At 46.6% G+C, this 15,410-nt stretch overlaps 2 protein-coding genes across 3 annotated transcripts; one reads left to right on the top strand and one right to left on the bottom strand.

Moving 5' to 3' along the window:
• Positions 1-303: 303 nt before the first annotated feature.
• Positions 304-7,579, bottom strand: TRADD (TNFRSF1A associated via death domain). Its single transcript, XM_039353807.1, has 5 exons — positions 7,317-7,579; positions 4,588-4,740; positions 3,463-3,743; positions 2,499-2,712; positions 304-1,441 (listed from the first exon to the last, which is right to left on the bottom strand). Exons 2-5 carry the CDS (start codon positions 4,727-4,729, stop codon positions 1,131-1,133), a joined length of 948 nt encoding a protein of 315 aa, XP_039209741.1. The 5' UTR covers positions 4,730-4,740; positions 7,317-7,579; the 3' UTR covers positions 304-1,130.
• A 138-nt stretch (positions 7,580-7,717) lies between these two features.
• Positions 7,718-15,255, top strand: LOC120312704 (F-box/LRR-repeat protein 8-like). 2 transcript variants are annotated; one of them, XM_039353805.1, is made up of 4 exons: positions 7,718-7,799; positions 9,003-9,064; positions 9,826-10,025; positions 12,162-15,255. In XM_039353805.1, the coding sequence occupies exons 3-4, from the start codon at positions 9,862-9,864 to the stop codon at positions 13,132-13,134; spliced, it is 1,137 nt and encodes a 378-aa protein (XP_039209739.1). In that variant the 5' UTR covers positions 7,718-7,799; positions 9,003-9,064; positions 9,826-9,861; the 3' UTR covers positions 13,135-15,255. The 2 variants fall into 2 exon arrangements, with proteins under 2 accessions (XP_039209739.1, XP_039209740.1); XM_039353806.1 differs by lacking the exon at positions 7,718-7,799 and adding an exon at positions 8,470-8,869.
• Positions 15,256-15,410: the final 155 nt, after the last annotated feature.

Raw genomic sequence — 15,410 nt, 5'->3', positions numbered from 1 at the left:
AGAATTCCCCAGCCACCTATGCAAGGCTGAGAAATTCTGAAAGTTGAAATCCACAAGTCTTAAAGTTGCCAAAATTGGAGACCTCCAATCTAAGTCACCCCCAACGACAAGTGGACTAAGCTCATATCAATCAATAACTCATAAATCAAGGTATGAATTGGCCCTCTCAAAATATGTAATAATATAACTTCAGAGGTGCCCAAAAGGTTGGGGACCGGTTCCATGGAGAAAGGTTTTTCTGCAAATTGGAGGATGCGTAGTTGTGTGTGCTGCCTGCATCCTGTGGATGGGGCTTTGCTTGTACTGGTCCATGGACTGGGGTTTTGGGAAATCCTGATATAACTCATCTATTTAGGAACAGGGAACACCAATTGCTTGGCTGCCTGGTATCTGGGTATCATAAATTTCCCAGCATTGACTGAGGTTACTAATCTGTAGTTGATTGAATTTCTGGGCTATTTTTTTTATTTAACTAATGGTCTACTCGGTTACTCAGCCAGCCTCTTGAAGACCAGGAGAACACCAAGGTTAAATCTGTCCTATGATCATGATAGGGGGAAGGAACAATCATAGAACCATAGGCTGGAAGGTGCTTTGGAGGCCTTTTGGTCAAAGTAGCCCAAAGTAGGCAGGAGACCACATATCATCCAGGAGAAATGACTGTCCAATCTTTTCTTGGAAACCTCCAATGACAAGAGCACCCACAACCCCAGAAAGCAAGCTGTTCCACTGATTAACCGTTCTCACTGTCAGGAAATCCTTAGTTCCAGGTTGGATCTCCCTCTGATGAGCTTCTACCCATTGCTTCTTGTCCTGCCCACCCTGTCCTGTGCTACGTATCCTTTGACTCTGACAGTGTCTGGGGAGATCATCTTTCTCATTTCCAATCAGAAAGTCCGCTGCTCTTCCAGAGTAGGCTTGCAATTTGTCGTTGAAATCATACTTGATCTTCCAGTTTGACTTCAGGATTTTGGACTTGATTCTGGTTGGGAAACAGTCATAGGGAGAAGCCATAGTTGATCAGGGACTGAACAAGATGCACAAGAAAGGCAGGTGGGAGGATAAATCACAGAGGCGTAAAGCTAGCAGTCTCCAAAAAAATAAAAATAAAAAATGGCTCACTTTTGTCTTCACGACAAGTCACTTTGGTGGAAACCCAAAATTTCTTCGGCTAAGCTGATGAGGCCGTTGTCTTCCAAGGCGGCCACCAGATTCTGAATAGTGGCCTTTTTGCCCTCTGAGTCAATGTATCTGCGGAGCATCTGGTAGGCTTGTTCGTACAGGCCTTCGCGATCGTATTCAATGGCCAGGTTGTCAATGAAGGGGTCCCGAAGGGCCCGGCACTTGGTCTGCAGGTAGAGGGACCGGCCCACCTGTTTCCACTTCTTTGACACCAGTTTGGCAAATTTCTGGTGGTCATCGGCGGTGATTTTTCGGTTGGCTGCAAAAGGGAGGCGGAAAATCAAATTATTTTAACATCCTTGCGTGTCTCCTCTTTACAAAGATATTATGATTAAGCTACAGTTCTGTACACTGCCTCTCCCAGCCTGGATCTCCCCCAAGATGCACAGGTAGCCCTCAAGTTACAACCAGGTAGTCCTCAAGTTATAACCAGTCGCTGTTTGAAGTTACAATGGCACTGAAAAATGACCGCTTTCACACTTGTGATTGTTGTCGCATCATGTAACCGTTCTTCATATGTTCTCACTTCCAGTCCCTTAATCATCTTTGCTGCTCTTCTCTGCACCCGTTCTCCCTGGAATATCTTTTTAAAAGCTCCATGGGAGGGAAGAGGGTGCATTCTTGGGGGGGTGGGTTCAAGGTTGCACAAGGGCTGCATGTGGCTCACAAGCTGAATTTTTGGCAAAACTACTCTAGTCTAGACCAGGGGTAGTCAACCTTAGCTCTTTTATGACTCGTGGACTTCAACTCCCAGAATTCTTGAGCCAGCATAGCTGGCTCAGGAATTCTGGGAGTTGAAGTCCACGAGTCATAAAAGAGCTAAGGTTGACTACCCCTGGTCTAGACAAAAGGTCTTGTTCAACACCAGGGGTCCTCCAACTTGGCCATTTTAAGACTTGTGGACTTCAACTCCCAGAATTCCCCAGCCAGTGAATCGCTGCAGTTATTAAGTTAGTAACGTGGCTGTAAAGTGAGCTTGGCTTTCCCATTAACTTTGCTAGTCGGAAGGTCGTGGGGCTCTGCCACCGCAGTAAAAACACGCCAGCTGGGGTGCGTGTGAATTTTGATCACATGACCACCAGGATGCTGCAATGGTCACAAGTGTGAAAAGGGATCATATCACTTTTTTTCCAGTGCCTTTGACGGCCACTAAACTTTGAACGGCCACTAAACGAACGGCTTTAAGTTGGGGGGGAGTACCTGTACAGTCCTTGTGGAGTACATACTCAGCACGTCTGCACCCGGTCACGTTTCGGCTTTCCATTCGCTATCTCTGCCCAGCGTTTTTGTCTCAAGTCCCTGCCTGAAACACTCACCAAATTGCTGGTTCTGGAAAATGAAGGTGTCCTCTTTAAGCGGAGACTCTGAAATCCCTGGAGGGCCGGAAGACGGAGGGGAGGAATTCAAAGTGAGAAGGGGAGGATCTGAAGAGAGCTGCGACTTCAGGGATGGAGGGAGAATTTCTTGAAAAGAAAGACTCATGAACAATTCTTCCAGCTCTGTTATTTCTTCATCTCTGAGGTGATCCGGCTTCAAAAAAAAAAAAAAAAAAGGGGGGGGGGAGAAATGTTTTTGTGAATTATTTTCTGTATTAGTTAGCATTTTTTTCTAATCTGAGTAACAAGAGTTGGAAGGGAACTCGGAGGTCATCTAGTCCAACCCCCTGCTCTAGGAGAAGAACTTATATCATTCTGGACAAATGGCTGTCTAAACTCTTCTTAAAAACCTCCAGTGATGGAGCACCCACAACTTCTGGAGGCAAGTCGTTCCACTGATTATTGTTCTAACTGTCAGGAACTTTCTCCTTAATTCCAGGTTGTTTCTCTCCTTGATTAGTTTCCATCTGTTGCTTCTTATCCTGCCTTCAGGTGCTTTGGAGCTTGACTCCCTCTTTTTTGTGGCAACCCCTGAGATATTTGGAAGACTGCTATCGTGTCACCCCCAGTCCTTCTTTTCACTAGACTAGACATACCCAATTCCTGCAACTTTTCTTCAAATATTTTAGCCTGCAACCTCCTGATCATCCTTGCTGCTCTTCTCCGCCCTCTTTCCAAAGTCTCAAAATCTTTTTAATGTAGTGGTGACCAAAGCTGGATGCAGTATTCTAAGTGTGGTCTTTCCAGAGCAGTATAAAACTGCTCAGATCTAAAACAAGGAAAGCTGGAACGCTTGGTTGAGAAAGACGAGGGGACCTTCCTTCATGTGGACGCTGGGCCTGCATTTTAGCGGCTGTCTCTCCGAAGTGACAACAAGCCACCCATTTCAGGCTCTGACACTTACCTTCTGCTGAGAGATGTATGCCAGACAACGTTCTTCTTCCTGGATGAAGGAATCCAACTTTTCAGCACCAGCCTTCAGCTCCATCTTGATGGGCTCTAGGCTGGTCAAGGACGAGAAGACCTTGAGATTCTCCTGGAGAGCTTCCTGAAGCTTTCCTCGGTAGTAGCTTTGCAGGAACTTTAGGCACTTCTTTTCCTTGTGGAATTTGAGTTGGATGATCAAATCAGGGTCACTACAATGGATCTTCAGAATATCCACCCCACTAAAGTCCTTTATGGATTCTGCGGAGGAAAGAAGGGGGAAAAGGGAAAGTGAATCAGAGGGTTTACTGCTGGCTGCAGCAGCAGAAGATCTAAGCTGGTGTTTTTCAAACTTGGGGATGTTAAGGTTTGTGGACTTCAACTTCCAGAAGACCAGCTGGGATTTGAAGCCCATACATTTTAAAGTTGCCAGGTTTGAAAAATGCTAGTGTGGTTTTTCCTTCCTGCAGGTAAAAGTTAAAAGGTAAGTAGATGGTGACTCATCTACCCTTAACTTTATGACTATGGTGACTGGAGAATGGGTTGAACTTATCCACTATAATTTTTTTGGGAACAGAAAACAGAAGCCCCGTGGGTGTAATCTCTTTCTGCAAACATAAGTAAACATGACTCAGCAGATCCAAGGAAGGAAATAATAATAATAACAACAACAACGAAACTGCCCAATTATGGATGAAACATGTAACGGTGATACCCTCTGTCATCAGGGCACTGGGAACTATATCCCAAAACTTTGCAGAATACATCAAGAAACTGCAGCTTCCTGCAATAACTCCAGCAATGTTACAAAAAAACTGCGGTACTCGGAACATCTTATATTTCAAGGAGGTACCTGGTTGACACCTAGGATGCTGGTAGCAACCCGTGTCAACCATCAGCGCCAGCCAATTTGAATGTTCAGTTGACTGAGGTTCATGTCTAATGAATAAAAGATAATTATTATTATTATTTACACAGGGTAGTAGTGGAAAGCATTTTGAACTTGGAAGAAAAAAATCTGAGCTGTTTAGCCAACTGGACAACTGATTCCCACTGGTCATAAACACATGGGGTAGGTGGACCAAGGCTAATGACAGCAATATACCTGCAAATGCCGACCTCAATGCTCTGTATACACAGGGCTTCAACTGTGGGTCTCTGTAGAATGTAGGTAAAACGTCCGCTCCCGAAATTGCTCGGACAAACAGGTGAGCACTGCCTACCCATTTATCCATACTGGCCGCCATCCTGAAAATGCCTGTTGAAATGGAACACAAATCAGCCATTACAGAGACGCCTTAAAACAGGGGTCCCCAACCTGCGGGCTGCAGCCCACTAGTGGGCCATGAGGGGTTCTGCAAACAAGCCACAGGAACGGTCAGCAAGCACACATACACATACATCCCCAGTTGCGAGCAGGCACATGTGCACGCTGCTCGTGGAAATGGAGCTATGGGCACACGCTTGCCAGCCGCTCGCCTGGAACCATCTCCCCCCCCCCGCCGGTCCACGAAGCTGGAAGCGTTGGGGAACTCTGTCTTAAAGCATCCTCATCCGAAGACAATCATCAACCAAAGGTAGTCCGACAATTTCTAGAGGCAAGCTGTTCCACTGGTTGTCCTCATTGTGAGGAAGTTTCTCCTTAATTCCAGGTTGCTTCTCTCTTTGGTCAGTTTCCAACCACTGTTTCTTGTCCTGCCTTCTGGTGCTCTGGTGAGCAACCTGAACCCCTCTGCCTTGTGGAAGCCCCTCAGATACGGAAACACTGCTATCATGTTTCCCCTATTTCTTTTCTTTAGACTAGCCAAACCCAAGTCCCGCAACCGTTCTTCGTACGTTTTAGCCTCCAGGCCTTAGATCATCTTAGTTGCTCTTCTCTGATTTTTTTCTAAACTCTCAACATCTTTTTTTGTGATCAAAATTGGCTATAGTATTCGAGGTGTGGTCTTACTAGGGCTTTATAAAGTGGTACTAGTACTTTGTGTGATCTTGATTCCATGCCTCTGTTTATACAACCCAGGATTGTTCACCAAGATTCCAAAGTCCCTCTCACAGTTGCTGCCTCCAAGCCAGGTCTCACCCAATCTGCATTTGTTCCTTTGGTTTTTCCTGTCTAAGGGTAGGACTTTGCTTTGCTGCATGTTGAAACTCATTTTGTTGGACAGGGCCCACTGTTCAAGACTGTCAAGATCTTTTTGGATCCTGAGTTTCTCTTCTGGGATGTTGGCTATTCCTGACAGTTTGGTGTCATCTGCAAATCTGATGAGTTCCCCTTCAATTCCCCCGTCTTAAGTCATTGATGAAGATATTGAAGAGTACTGGGCCTAAGATGGAACCCTGTGGTACTCCACTGCTTACGTGCCGTTGAGGACAACTCGTTTTTATTATGCTGAGTCTATTATTTTTAAATATGGCTGCAACCGGTCAAGCTTTCAGGGTGTCGCCCAACACACCCGGTGTCTTCCCTCCACTGAACTTGAGCAAAGGTAGATGTGCAAAGGGCATGTGTGCATGAGTCACGTTCAACAGTGTGCTAATGCCTAGTGATTCACTTAACAACCGTGGCAAGAAAGGTCGTAAAATGGAGCCATGCTTTACTTAACGACTGTTTTGCTTAGCAAGAGAAATTTGGGGCTCAGTTGTGTCTGTAAGTCGAGGACTACCCTGTACTAGGAACAGGTTTAGGGATGGCTAGAAACCAGATGGTCTCCTACCTGAGCAGGGGGTTGGACTAGAAGACCTCCAAGATCCCTTCCAACTCTATTCTGGTCAATGGATTAACCTCTTATCGGTCAATCAGACAGGACCGGATTAGCACCCAAAGCACCAGTTGGGCCAATGACTTTATTCCGGAATAACGACCTCGCTCCGTCGAGGAAAGGCGGAAGGCCCGGCGCCTCTCCCTCCCTCCCTCCTTGCCTCGGCCCAGCGCTGCCTCCTTCCTCCTCGCTCTAACGGCGGAACGAGGACGCCCTTCCCGGCAGCGCCTGACCGAGAGCCGAAGCCGACGACGGCGCTGCTAAACGGCGCGTCTTGGAAGGGAGCCGCGCCGCCGCCGCCCTTCCCGGAAAGGCCGAGACGCGGGACTCGGAGAGGCGCTGCCCTCCCCACGATCTTGCTAGGACCCGGGGCTCTTCCCGCTGTCTCCTCCCGAAGGGAAAGCCGGCTCCCCCTTTGCCCACCCTGCAGACTAGACCCGCAGCCCCCCCTCCGCCTCCTCGGGAGCCCCAGGCCCGGGGACTGGGGCAGGCGGGCAGGCGAGCGGGCGGGCTAAACCGAAAGTGCGGCCAGACGCCTCCCGAGCAGCGTCCGCCCGACATGTGGGGATGGTGGCGGCGGTGGTGACCCCGATCGCGGCCGCTCCGGAGCCCCAAGGCGGCGACAGCTGGAAACAGCTGCAGGGGGGGATCCGAGGGAAAGCGGTCCGCCCGGGACAGGCGCCGAGGAGGCCCTTCGCCAGGACGGCCCGGGCTGGGGGCGCCGAGGGCGAAATCGCGCCGAGGGGAGCAGGGCGCGCCGAGTCGGGCAACCCGGACAGCCCGCGGCGTCTCCGGAGTCCGCATCTGCCCCTTTGAAGCGCTCTGACTTCAGGGGCTCAGCAAAGAGCGCTCCGGACCCCATTCCGACGCCTCGCGAAGCCCCGGGAAGGGATCGGAACCCGAGGGCCGGCCCCCGTCGCCCCCGCTTTGCCACGCAGCCCGGCGGGCTTCCCAGCCGGAGGTCGACGGAGAGGCCGGGAGGGGGACCCGCCTGTTCCGAATCGGCCTCCCCGGGGCTCACCGGGCGGCGAGAGGGGAGCCCCGCGCCCTGCCGATCCCCTTCCGCGGTGCCTACCCGCCTCCAGGCGCGCTGCCCCGGCCGCCGCCGCCTTCCGCCTCTGCGCGTCAGCCGCTCCGGGCTAAGAAGCCATCCCAGCACGTGCGCGCCTTCCCGGGCTAGGATCGGGCGCCGCTTCTTCGTGGGCTGCGGAGACTTTTCCCGCCGCCGGCCCGGCCCACTCACACACACACACTCACACACACACACACCAAAAAGAACCCGAAGAACTTCGGGGGCGCCGCGCCAGTTACTTTGTGGCGCCGTCCGGGTTCCCGAAGAGCGGGGCCCGGCGCGAGTGGCCGGAGGAGCTGCCAATCCGGCCGGGGCTCCCTTTCATTGGGCAAGCGGTGGCCGGAGGTGGGTGAGGGGGGGGGCAGAGAGACATCTCCGTAGCCAATCAGAGGGGAGCCAGTGAATTTCTTGATACCGTATTAGGAAGCGGACGCCTTCCGGGAAGTTTTGCCTGCAGGAGAATCCCGGGCTCTGATTTTGGGCACGGTAGGTAGACGGGGTGCTTTGGGGAAGAGAGGCGGGGGGAATAGAGGAGCCAAGAAGCGTGCCTCTGAGCATGCCTAGAGGGCCCGGCCCTTGTCACCGCAAATGCCTGGCGCGTTATCACAGCCCAGGGCGCCGTGTCGTGCAGAGGCCAGCCACGTGTGGCTGGGTAGAATAAGGCGCGGATCTCTCTCCCCTTCCTGCTGACATTCAGGAGGCAGCTGTCAATCCTGACGACCAAGCGACCTGACTCGTAGCTTGAAATTCCCAATGAGCCAGTCCAGTCAGCCCCCTTGTAGCCATCCTGAAGAGCTCTGCGCTTTGTGCCTCGTTTCCTTCTAGGTTCGTGGACTTCGAATCATAGATTAATCTGGTTGGAAGGGACCTTGGAGATCTTCTAGTCGAGCCCTCTGCCCAAGCAGGAGGTTATGCCATGCCGGACAAATGGTTGCCCAACCTCTTCTTGAAACCCACAACTTCAACGGATAGTTAGGACTGCAGGAAAAAAAAAAAAAAAAAACCATCGCAACCAGCCTGTCTGCTGCACAGGCCAGAAAGAGGGATGAGAAAATATCTACAGACCCCCCCCCCTCTTTTTTTTTTTTTTCTCTGAAGACGTTTCGCTCATCCAAGAAGCTTCTTCAGCTCTAACCGGATGGTGGAGAACGGAAGGATTTATATTCTTGTATTTTCAAAGAAAAACAAAGTCCAGTTGCCTCCTGAAAAAAAAAAAACACCTTTGGGATAACCTGTCCTGGTGGACTGAGAATCTCCATGGACATTTAAGTAATCCACTTACATCATCAAAGCAATAAATCTGAAATGTGAGCTCCAGGCTGTTTGAAGGAAGAGTGTGAGAAAGCCTGTTGCTAGTTGGGAAACAGACAAGAGAGAATGGATTATTTATTCACAGAAGGAAAATCTGGGAGCTTTTCTGAGCAGTGGGTCCATGTGTTTCGTGTTTCATTTTGAAATGCAATGCCAGGGGCTCCGTTGCCTGATGACTTAGGAAGTGCAGGGGGCAGAACAAACACACTTTTTATGAGCAAGGATAATGAGCCGGAAAATCAAAGGTCAGTTTGGGGCTGGGCTGAACTGAACTACAAATAAAAAGAAAAGTGTGCCTTAAATCAAGGAAGTGACTTCATCCATTCTGTCTTTCGGGAAAGTAAAAGTAGCGGCTGATCTTTTCTCCTCCTTTTTCAGATCTGCGGTGAGAAAGCAGGAAGGGAAGCAGGAATCTCTGCTCCGGAGTGAAAGGATTCTTGGTAGGTGATATGAAAATTCTCAAATTCTCAATCTCATTTTCTTTCTTTCTTTCTTTCTTTCTTTCTTTCTTTCTTTCTTTCTTTCTTTCTTTCTTTCTTTCTTTCTTTCTTTCTTTCTTTCTTTCTTTCTTCTCCTCCTCCTCCTGCTAATAAATCCCTGCTTTTATTCCTGGATTCTCCCCCAGATGTGCTGGGCATTCAATTCAAGATGCTTGGCGACTGATTCATACTTATGACAGTTGCTGGGTCCCGGGGTCACGTGATCCCCTTTGGCGACTTTCTGACAAGCAAAGTCAACGGGGGAAGCCAGATTCACTTAACAACCGGATCACTCACTTAGCAGCTGCAGGGATTCGCTTAACAATGGTGACAAAGTCGTTAAACGGGGCAAAATTCACTTGGTCTCACTTAGCAACATAAAGTCTGGGCTCAGTCGTGGTTGTAAGTCATGAACTATCTGTAGCTCTCTGAGTCCACTGGAGGAAGGAGCTGGTTTTTTAAAATCTATTTTTCGATTGGGATACAGGTTTGGTTTTTTTTTTTTTTAAATAACCTATAGATTTTATTTTATTTTTTTAAATCACAACCTAAAGCAGCTTTTGGTTTCTTTTTTTTTATATATTTCTCTTCTCTCTCTTCACAAAATGGCGCCACCACATTTTGACAGCTCTGGGATGGGGAGATGCAAAAAAATTAATAATAATAATTGGCTATGGGGGAAGAAGATCAGGGTTTGATATTTAGTGTGTGTTTTCTTTCAGCGAAGAAGGAAACCCTCTTGAACAGGTCCCCAAAGGATGCCGGAGACAGTAGGAGATGCCTGGAGCTACGTTCCGGAGGAAATTCTCTCCCACATCTTTCGCTACTTATCTCTGCAAGACAGACATGTGGTTTTCCAGGTCTGCCAGAAGTGGGCTGCAGCGGTTTCTACTACCTGTGTGTGGAGCTATACAGAAGTCAGGTAAGAATGGAACCTAATGGGCCTGTAGTTGAACTGGCTTAATAGGCGGAAGGGTGTGGTGCACAAGGATATAATACTCATAAAAGCAGTTTGCACTAGGTTAGGGTGCATGCCCCATTCTATTTTTTAAAAAAAAATACTGATTTTTTTAATACAATTCAAAAGTACTTATTCAACAAATGTGTTGTCTGAGTTTATCGTTCACTAATACAGATTGAATTCCTAATCCCTTATTTTTTTCTTCAGCCATTGATAAAATAAGTCCCAAGTTTGATAGTATTCTGTTTCTTCTTCTTTTTCTTTCAACCTCCGAGTAAGTCTGCCCATTTCCGCACAATCTAGCATTTTTTTTTTAATTATTTCTTCCTCTGGTGGTATTTCTTTATTTTTCCAATATTGTGTGAATATGATTCTTGCCACTGTTATCACATGCAAAATCAAGTATATATAATTTTTTATGAAGATTGAATGTAATTAAGCTATGTATAAGCTAAACTTTTATTGATAAATATAGTAATGATGTTCTTATTGAGTGGATATAATTAGAAATGTACTAACCTGAATATGAGATAGTAAAAATGTTAGGGGAAAAAGAGAAGAAATATTTGATGTTGTAAGATTTTGTTATTGAATTATTGAATAACCCAGTCACCACGTTGCTTTTTAAATATTCAAATGTAAAATTGGAAAATTAATAAAATATATAAAGAAATAAAAATAAAATCAAGTATATATTTTTGTTTGCCAAGCGTTTCTGGCATTATACCTAATTAAAAAAGTTCAGGTTTAAAATCTACATGTTTTCCCAACATTTTTTCTAGCCAAGCATGCACCATTCTAATCGTGCTATGGGTGGTTTAGCTTTGGCTTAGGATATATAATCTAGCTCAGTGGTTCTCAACCTTTTTAATGCCATGACCCCCAACCGGTTGTAAGTCGAGGACTACTCAACCGGTCGTAAGTCGAGGACTACTCAACTGGTGCAGCACCGTTTGCAGAATGGGACTTGGGTAGAGACAGCCTGGACAATTCCTATTGGCTTTTGAAAGCCAATAGAATTAGACTCTATTCAAGAGAGTCTATTCTGTTGGCTTTCAAAAGCCAATAGAATAAAAGGGAGTAGCACAGCTAAGGAAAAGGGGAAAAGAATGACGGACTGCGTTGTTTGGTGACCCCCGTTAAATGGTCGTTCGACCCCAAATGTGGTCCCGACCCACAGGTTGAGAACCGCTGATCTAGCTCCTAGGGTGTCCAGCTGAGATTATGGCTTAGTGCATTGTATGAACCTTGCCAGTTGTAACTTACTCAATAAATGATTGTAACTTACTCAATAAATGATTAAGGAGACAATGGATTTCAATGAGGCGTGAAGCTGTTCTGCGTAGCCACCAGTTGTAAAGAAGTTTGTCAGGAGTCTCCATTCAGACCACAGATTTGCACTTGTACAGCACACCTGTACTCCAAACCTACCAGACCAGTTTCTGATGAACTTTGAGACGTGAAGCAACCTGGTATAAAGACAATGATTGATGAGTGTTTGGCAGCTTGTGTGTCTGACTCCTAGTTTGATCAACACAAAGGCTGACGTCAGAATCATAATAGAATAGAGCTGGAAGGGATCTTCAAGGTCTTCTAGTCCAGCCTCTGTGCCATTTCAGACAAGTGGCTGTCCAGTCTCTTCTTAAAAACCTCCAGTGATGAAGCACCCACAACGTCTGAAGGCAAGCTGTTCCACTGGTTAATTGTCAATATCAATACACAATTCAACATCAATATGTATTTTAATAGAACATGTTCTAAGTAAATTGATTAATTGATGGCAGGCAGGCAGGCAGGTGATAGACAGACAGACAGACATGTTTTGAAGATTCCCAACAGAGAGATGTTTTGAGGATTCCCAAGATAAATAGAAGATAGACAGACATGTTTTGAGGATTCCCGAGAGAGAGAGAGAGAGAGAGAGAGAGAGAGAGAGAGAGAGAGAGAGGGAGAGCGAGGGAGGGAGGGAGGGAGAGAGAGAGAGAGAGAGAAGGAGAGAGAGATGGGAGTCTGGATCTATGATCAGGATTGTTTTGATTTGCTGTAATTCCAACATTGTGGTATTTTTCCATTCCCACCCTCCCCATGGTTTCCCAGGTGTGTTGCCGAAGATGATGCCACACTGCAGCATTTGCACCAGTTCCTGTGCCACATCAAACGCCTCAAGATGGTGTTTGATCAGTCCAAGGAGGGAACCCGTAAGAAAGTCTCCCAAATCCTGGACCTTCTGGCCAAGCAGAACCACAAGCTGCAGGCCTTGTGCATCGAATGCACGGGAGAGAACCCCTATTTCTATTCCGGCCAAGACATCCTGCAGAGCATCGGGGGCATCTGCCAGAGCCAGAACCAAATTGACCTCCAGCATATTGATTTCCGGGGAATGCCCTTCACTCTGGACGATGGGATCGTCCACTTGGTGGCCTCCAGTAGCCCAAATCTGCACACCTTGTACCTTAACAACCGCACCTTGGTTTGCAACGTCACCCCTGAGGCCATCATTGAGCTTCTGAAGGCTTGCCCCAGATTATCCACCCTGGGGGTCTATTACGCCAGCCTTTCCGATGATGTGTTTAAGGAACTGGTGACATCCAAGCGGTCAACTTTCAAGTGCCTGGATATTTTCTGCGAGCGTCTGGACAAATACATTCCCGTGATCTCGGAAGAACTCTGGGCTTTGGTGCGCAACAAATATCCCCGGCTCTACGTCCAACTGGAATTGGACCCCACGGTCCCACAGTGGAAGATCCCTCGCATCTTGAAGCCCAACATCCCAGTGACGGAGCTGCAGCTGAATACTTACACATACATAGTGTATCAAATTCGCTTTGCCACCAACAACTATAGCAGCACGTTGGAGAAGCTGGTCCTTCGCACCACCTCTTCCGACGAACTGAACGACTCGCTCATTGGCTTGGCCCGAAAATGCACAGGCTTGAAAGAGGTCCACTGTTTCTGCGTGGTCAGCCATGGGGTGGTGGAAGCTTTCCTTTCAGGGTGCCCGAAATTGAAAAGCTACACCCTAAAGACCTCCAAAGAACTCAGTCCTTGGCAACCCACCACCATCATGTGATTGTGCTGAAGGGTTTTTACTTTTGCATCACAAGAAGATGGACTTCAGCAACTCAGCTCAGCTTCTTCTTCTACTAGGTTCGCCCATGATTTATTTATTACATGGTCCAAGCTTAATCCCAGCTTGTTTGTCCAAAACAAAATCAGCGACCAGAAATTAAGAATGGACGTACTGTTCCTTGAGAGCTCTAAGCTCTAGTATGACTGTGTGCATGTATGTATGTGGGTGTCAAAGTCACGTCACGTGATGTGTTGCAACAATTTTTTCCATTGGCAATGGGATGAGCACGGTTTCGCCATGACGCAGCTGGTCCGCGGGCCGGCAGTTTTGACACCCCTGGTTTAGGGAATTATGCAAGCCCAACCCATTTGGATCAGAAACTCTTGGGAACGCAAACTATGGTTTAGGCCAGGGCAATACATGAAATCTGACTTTTTGTCTGGTGAAATGCAATCATGGTTAGAAGCCTATTTTAGCTGATGTCCACAGGATAGGGCAAATCCTTGGTGACCAACAACCATCCTGTGTGATTCACAAGAAGATGGACATCAATAACTCAGTTCAGTTCCTTCTACAAGGTTCTCCCATGGTTGATCACTTGGTCCAAGGTGTGATCGCAACTGGTTTCTCCAAAATGAAACCAATAATCAGAAGTCAAGAATGGAGGTGTTGTTCCTTAAGAGCTCTGAGCTCGTGTGTGTGTGTGTGTGTGTGTGTGTGTGTGTGTGTGTGTGTGTGTGTTTTAAGAGTTAGGGCATTCTGTAAATTCAGCCCATTTGGATCAGGAAACCTTGGAAATACAGTCCATGGTTTAATGCAATGTAGGATCTCAGACTTTGGCAGGAACACAAGCATGGACAGAAGGCCATTTTAGTTGATGAGAACATGATGTCTTGAGCAGCGGCCCCCAGACTTTGCGGCTTGGTCCGACGGGGGGGGGGGAGAGGGGAACTGGGCCACGTGAGCATGCATGTGTACACGCAGCACTTGCACAGGTGGCAGACCAGGGTGTCAGTGTAGACAGTACACAAGTACAGTGCTTTTTAACTAAATTCATAATAAACACACACCAGGATAGAAATAAATTCCACAAATGCAATTCAAGCCAACTTAAAACCCATTACTACCAAACAGTGTGAGCACATAATTTTAGTTTATTTATATAAACATTTATGTTCATGTCTTCCCCGGCAAGTACACCATATCTTTGTGTTCCTTGGCACTGGACCTAGATTAATAAGAAGAGTGAGTTGCTGAATTGTTTATTTTCTTTACTGTTGTTGAATTATAGTACAAAGCATATTATATTTTATTATCCTACTTCACAATAAAAGCCCCAGCATTTTATCATTTTACTGACCACACTCACCTCCTCTGCACCGCACCATTTTAATACACTACAGTGTGGTTTATTTGGGTTGCATATCTAGCCAATTGTGATTTATTCAACACAATAAAAAAATATGGCAATGGGTTATAACCCACAATGGCTTGATTCCCAGATCAAGCTAAGGCAAAGAAAAACAGGTTACTATGATTTAGTTTAGAGTGTGAATTTGTCAACCTTGTGATTAGGATCAATTTGATTTAGTGTAACGTGAACCAGCCAATGTGGCTGTCCATGTGAATTTGGGAAAGTGATGTAAAGGTTCACACATGTAGGACATATCCTTGTTAAGGAAGGCAGTTTTAAATAATAAATAATAAGATAACCTTAGTCAATTTTACTGTGAGCACACTGGCCCACATTAAAAATGAAATTCTGTTGCCGGTTCTTGAAAGTATTTCTACTCATACATACATACATAACACAAATATACACATGCTATATACATACATGTATATGTACGTATGTATTTCATTGGGTAATGAAATGTCTGCAAGGAAACAACCAAGCTGGAGCTACTGTAATTCCATACAAATATATACATATGTTAATCACTGTCCATTTTGGACACAGCGAAAAGGGAAAACTTGAGAGTTCACAAGATGGATGCTATAATAAGAGCAATTCTGGATGGGCATTATGGAATTGAGAAACCTGGAAAATACCTGGTTGGGAAAATCGGTGTACGAGACTAATAAAATTATTATTCTAAGCAGATGTACTTGAGAAAAAAATAAAAATTAAAGTCCCAATTCACTTTTTCAACTTTCCACTGCCTGTATGCATCTCCCCTTAAGCCATAATCCAACCACCATTCAACAGTGGTTGCTGAATGAGCCTTCTCCTACAGAGAATAGGCATCCACGAAACAAGTTAAGCCTCAACATGC

Source organism: Crotalus tigris, unplaced genomic scaffold (genome assembly GCF_016545835.1).
Source record: "Crotalus tigris isolate CLP2741 ecotype Arizona unplaced genomic scaffold, ASM1654583v1 scf7180000018525.42219311030:4301911, whole genome shotgun sequence".
NCBI lineage: Eukaryota > Metazoa > Chordata > Lepidosauria > Squamata > Viperidae > Crotalus > Crotalus tigris.
Note: the sequence above shows the minus strand (reverse complement) of the source record. Positions and strands in the feature narration are given on the sequence as shown.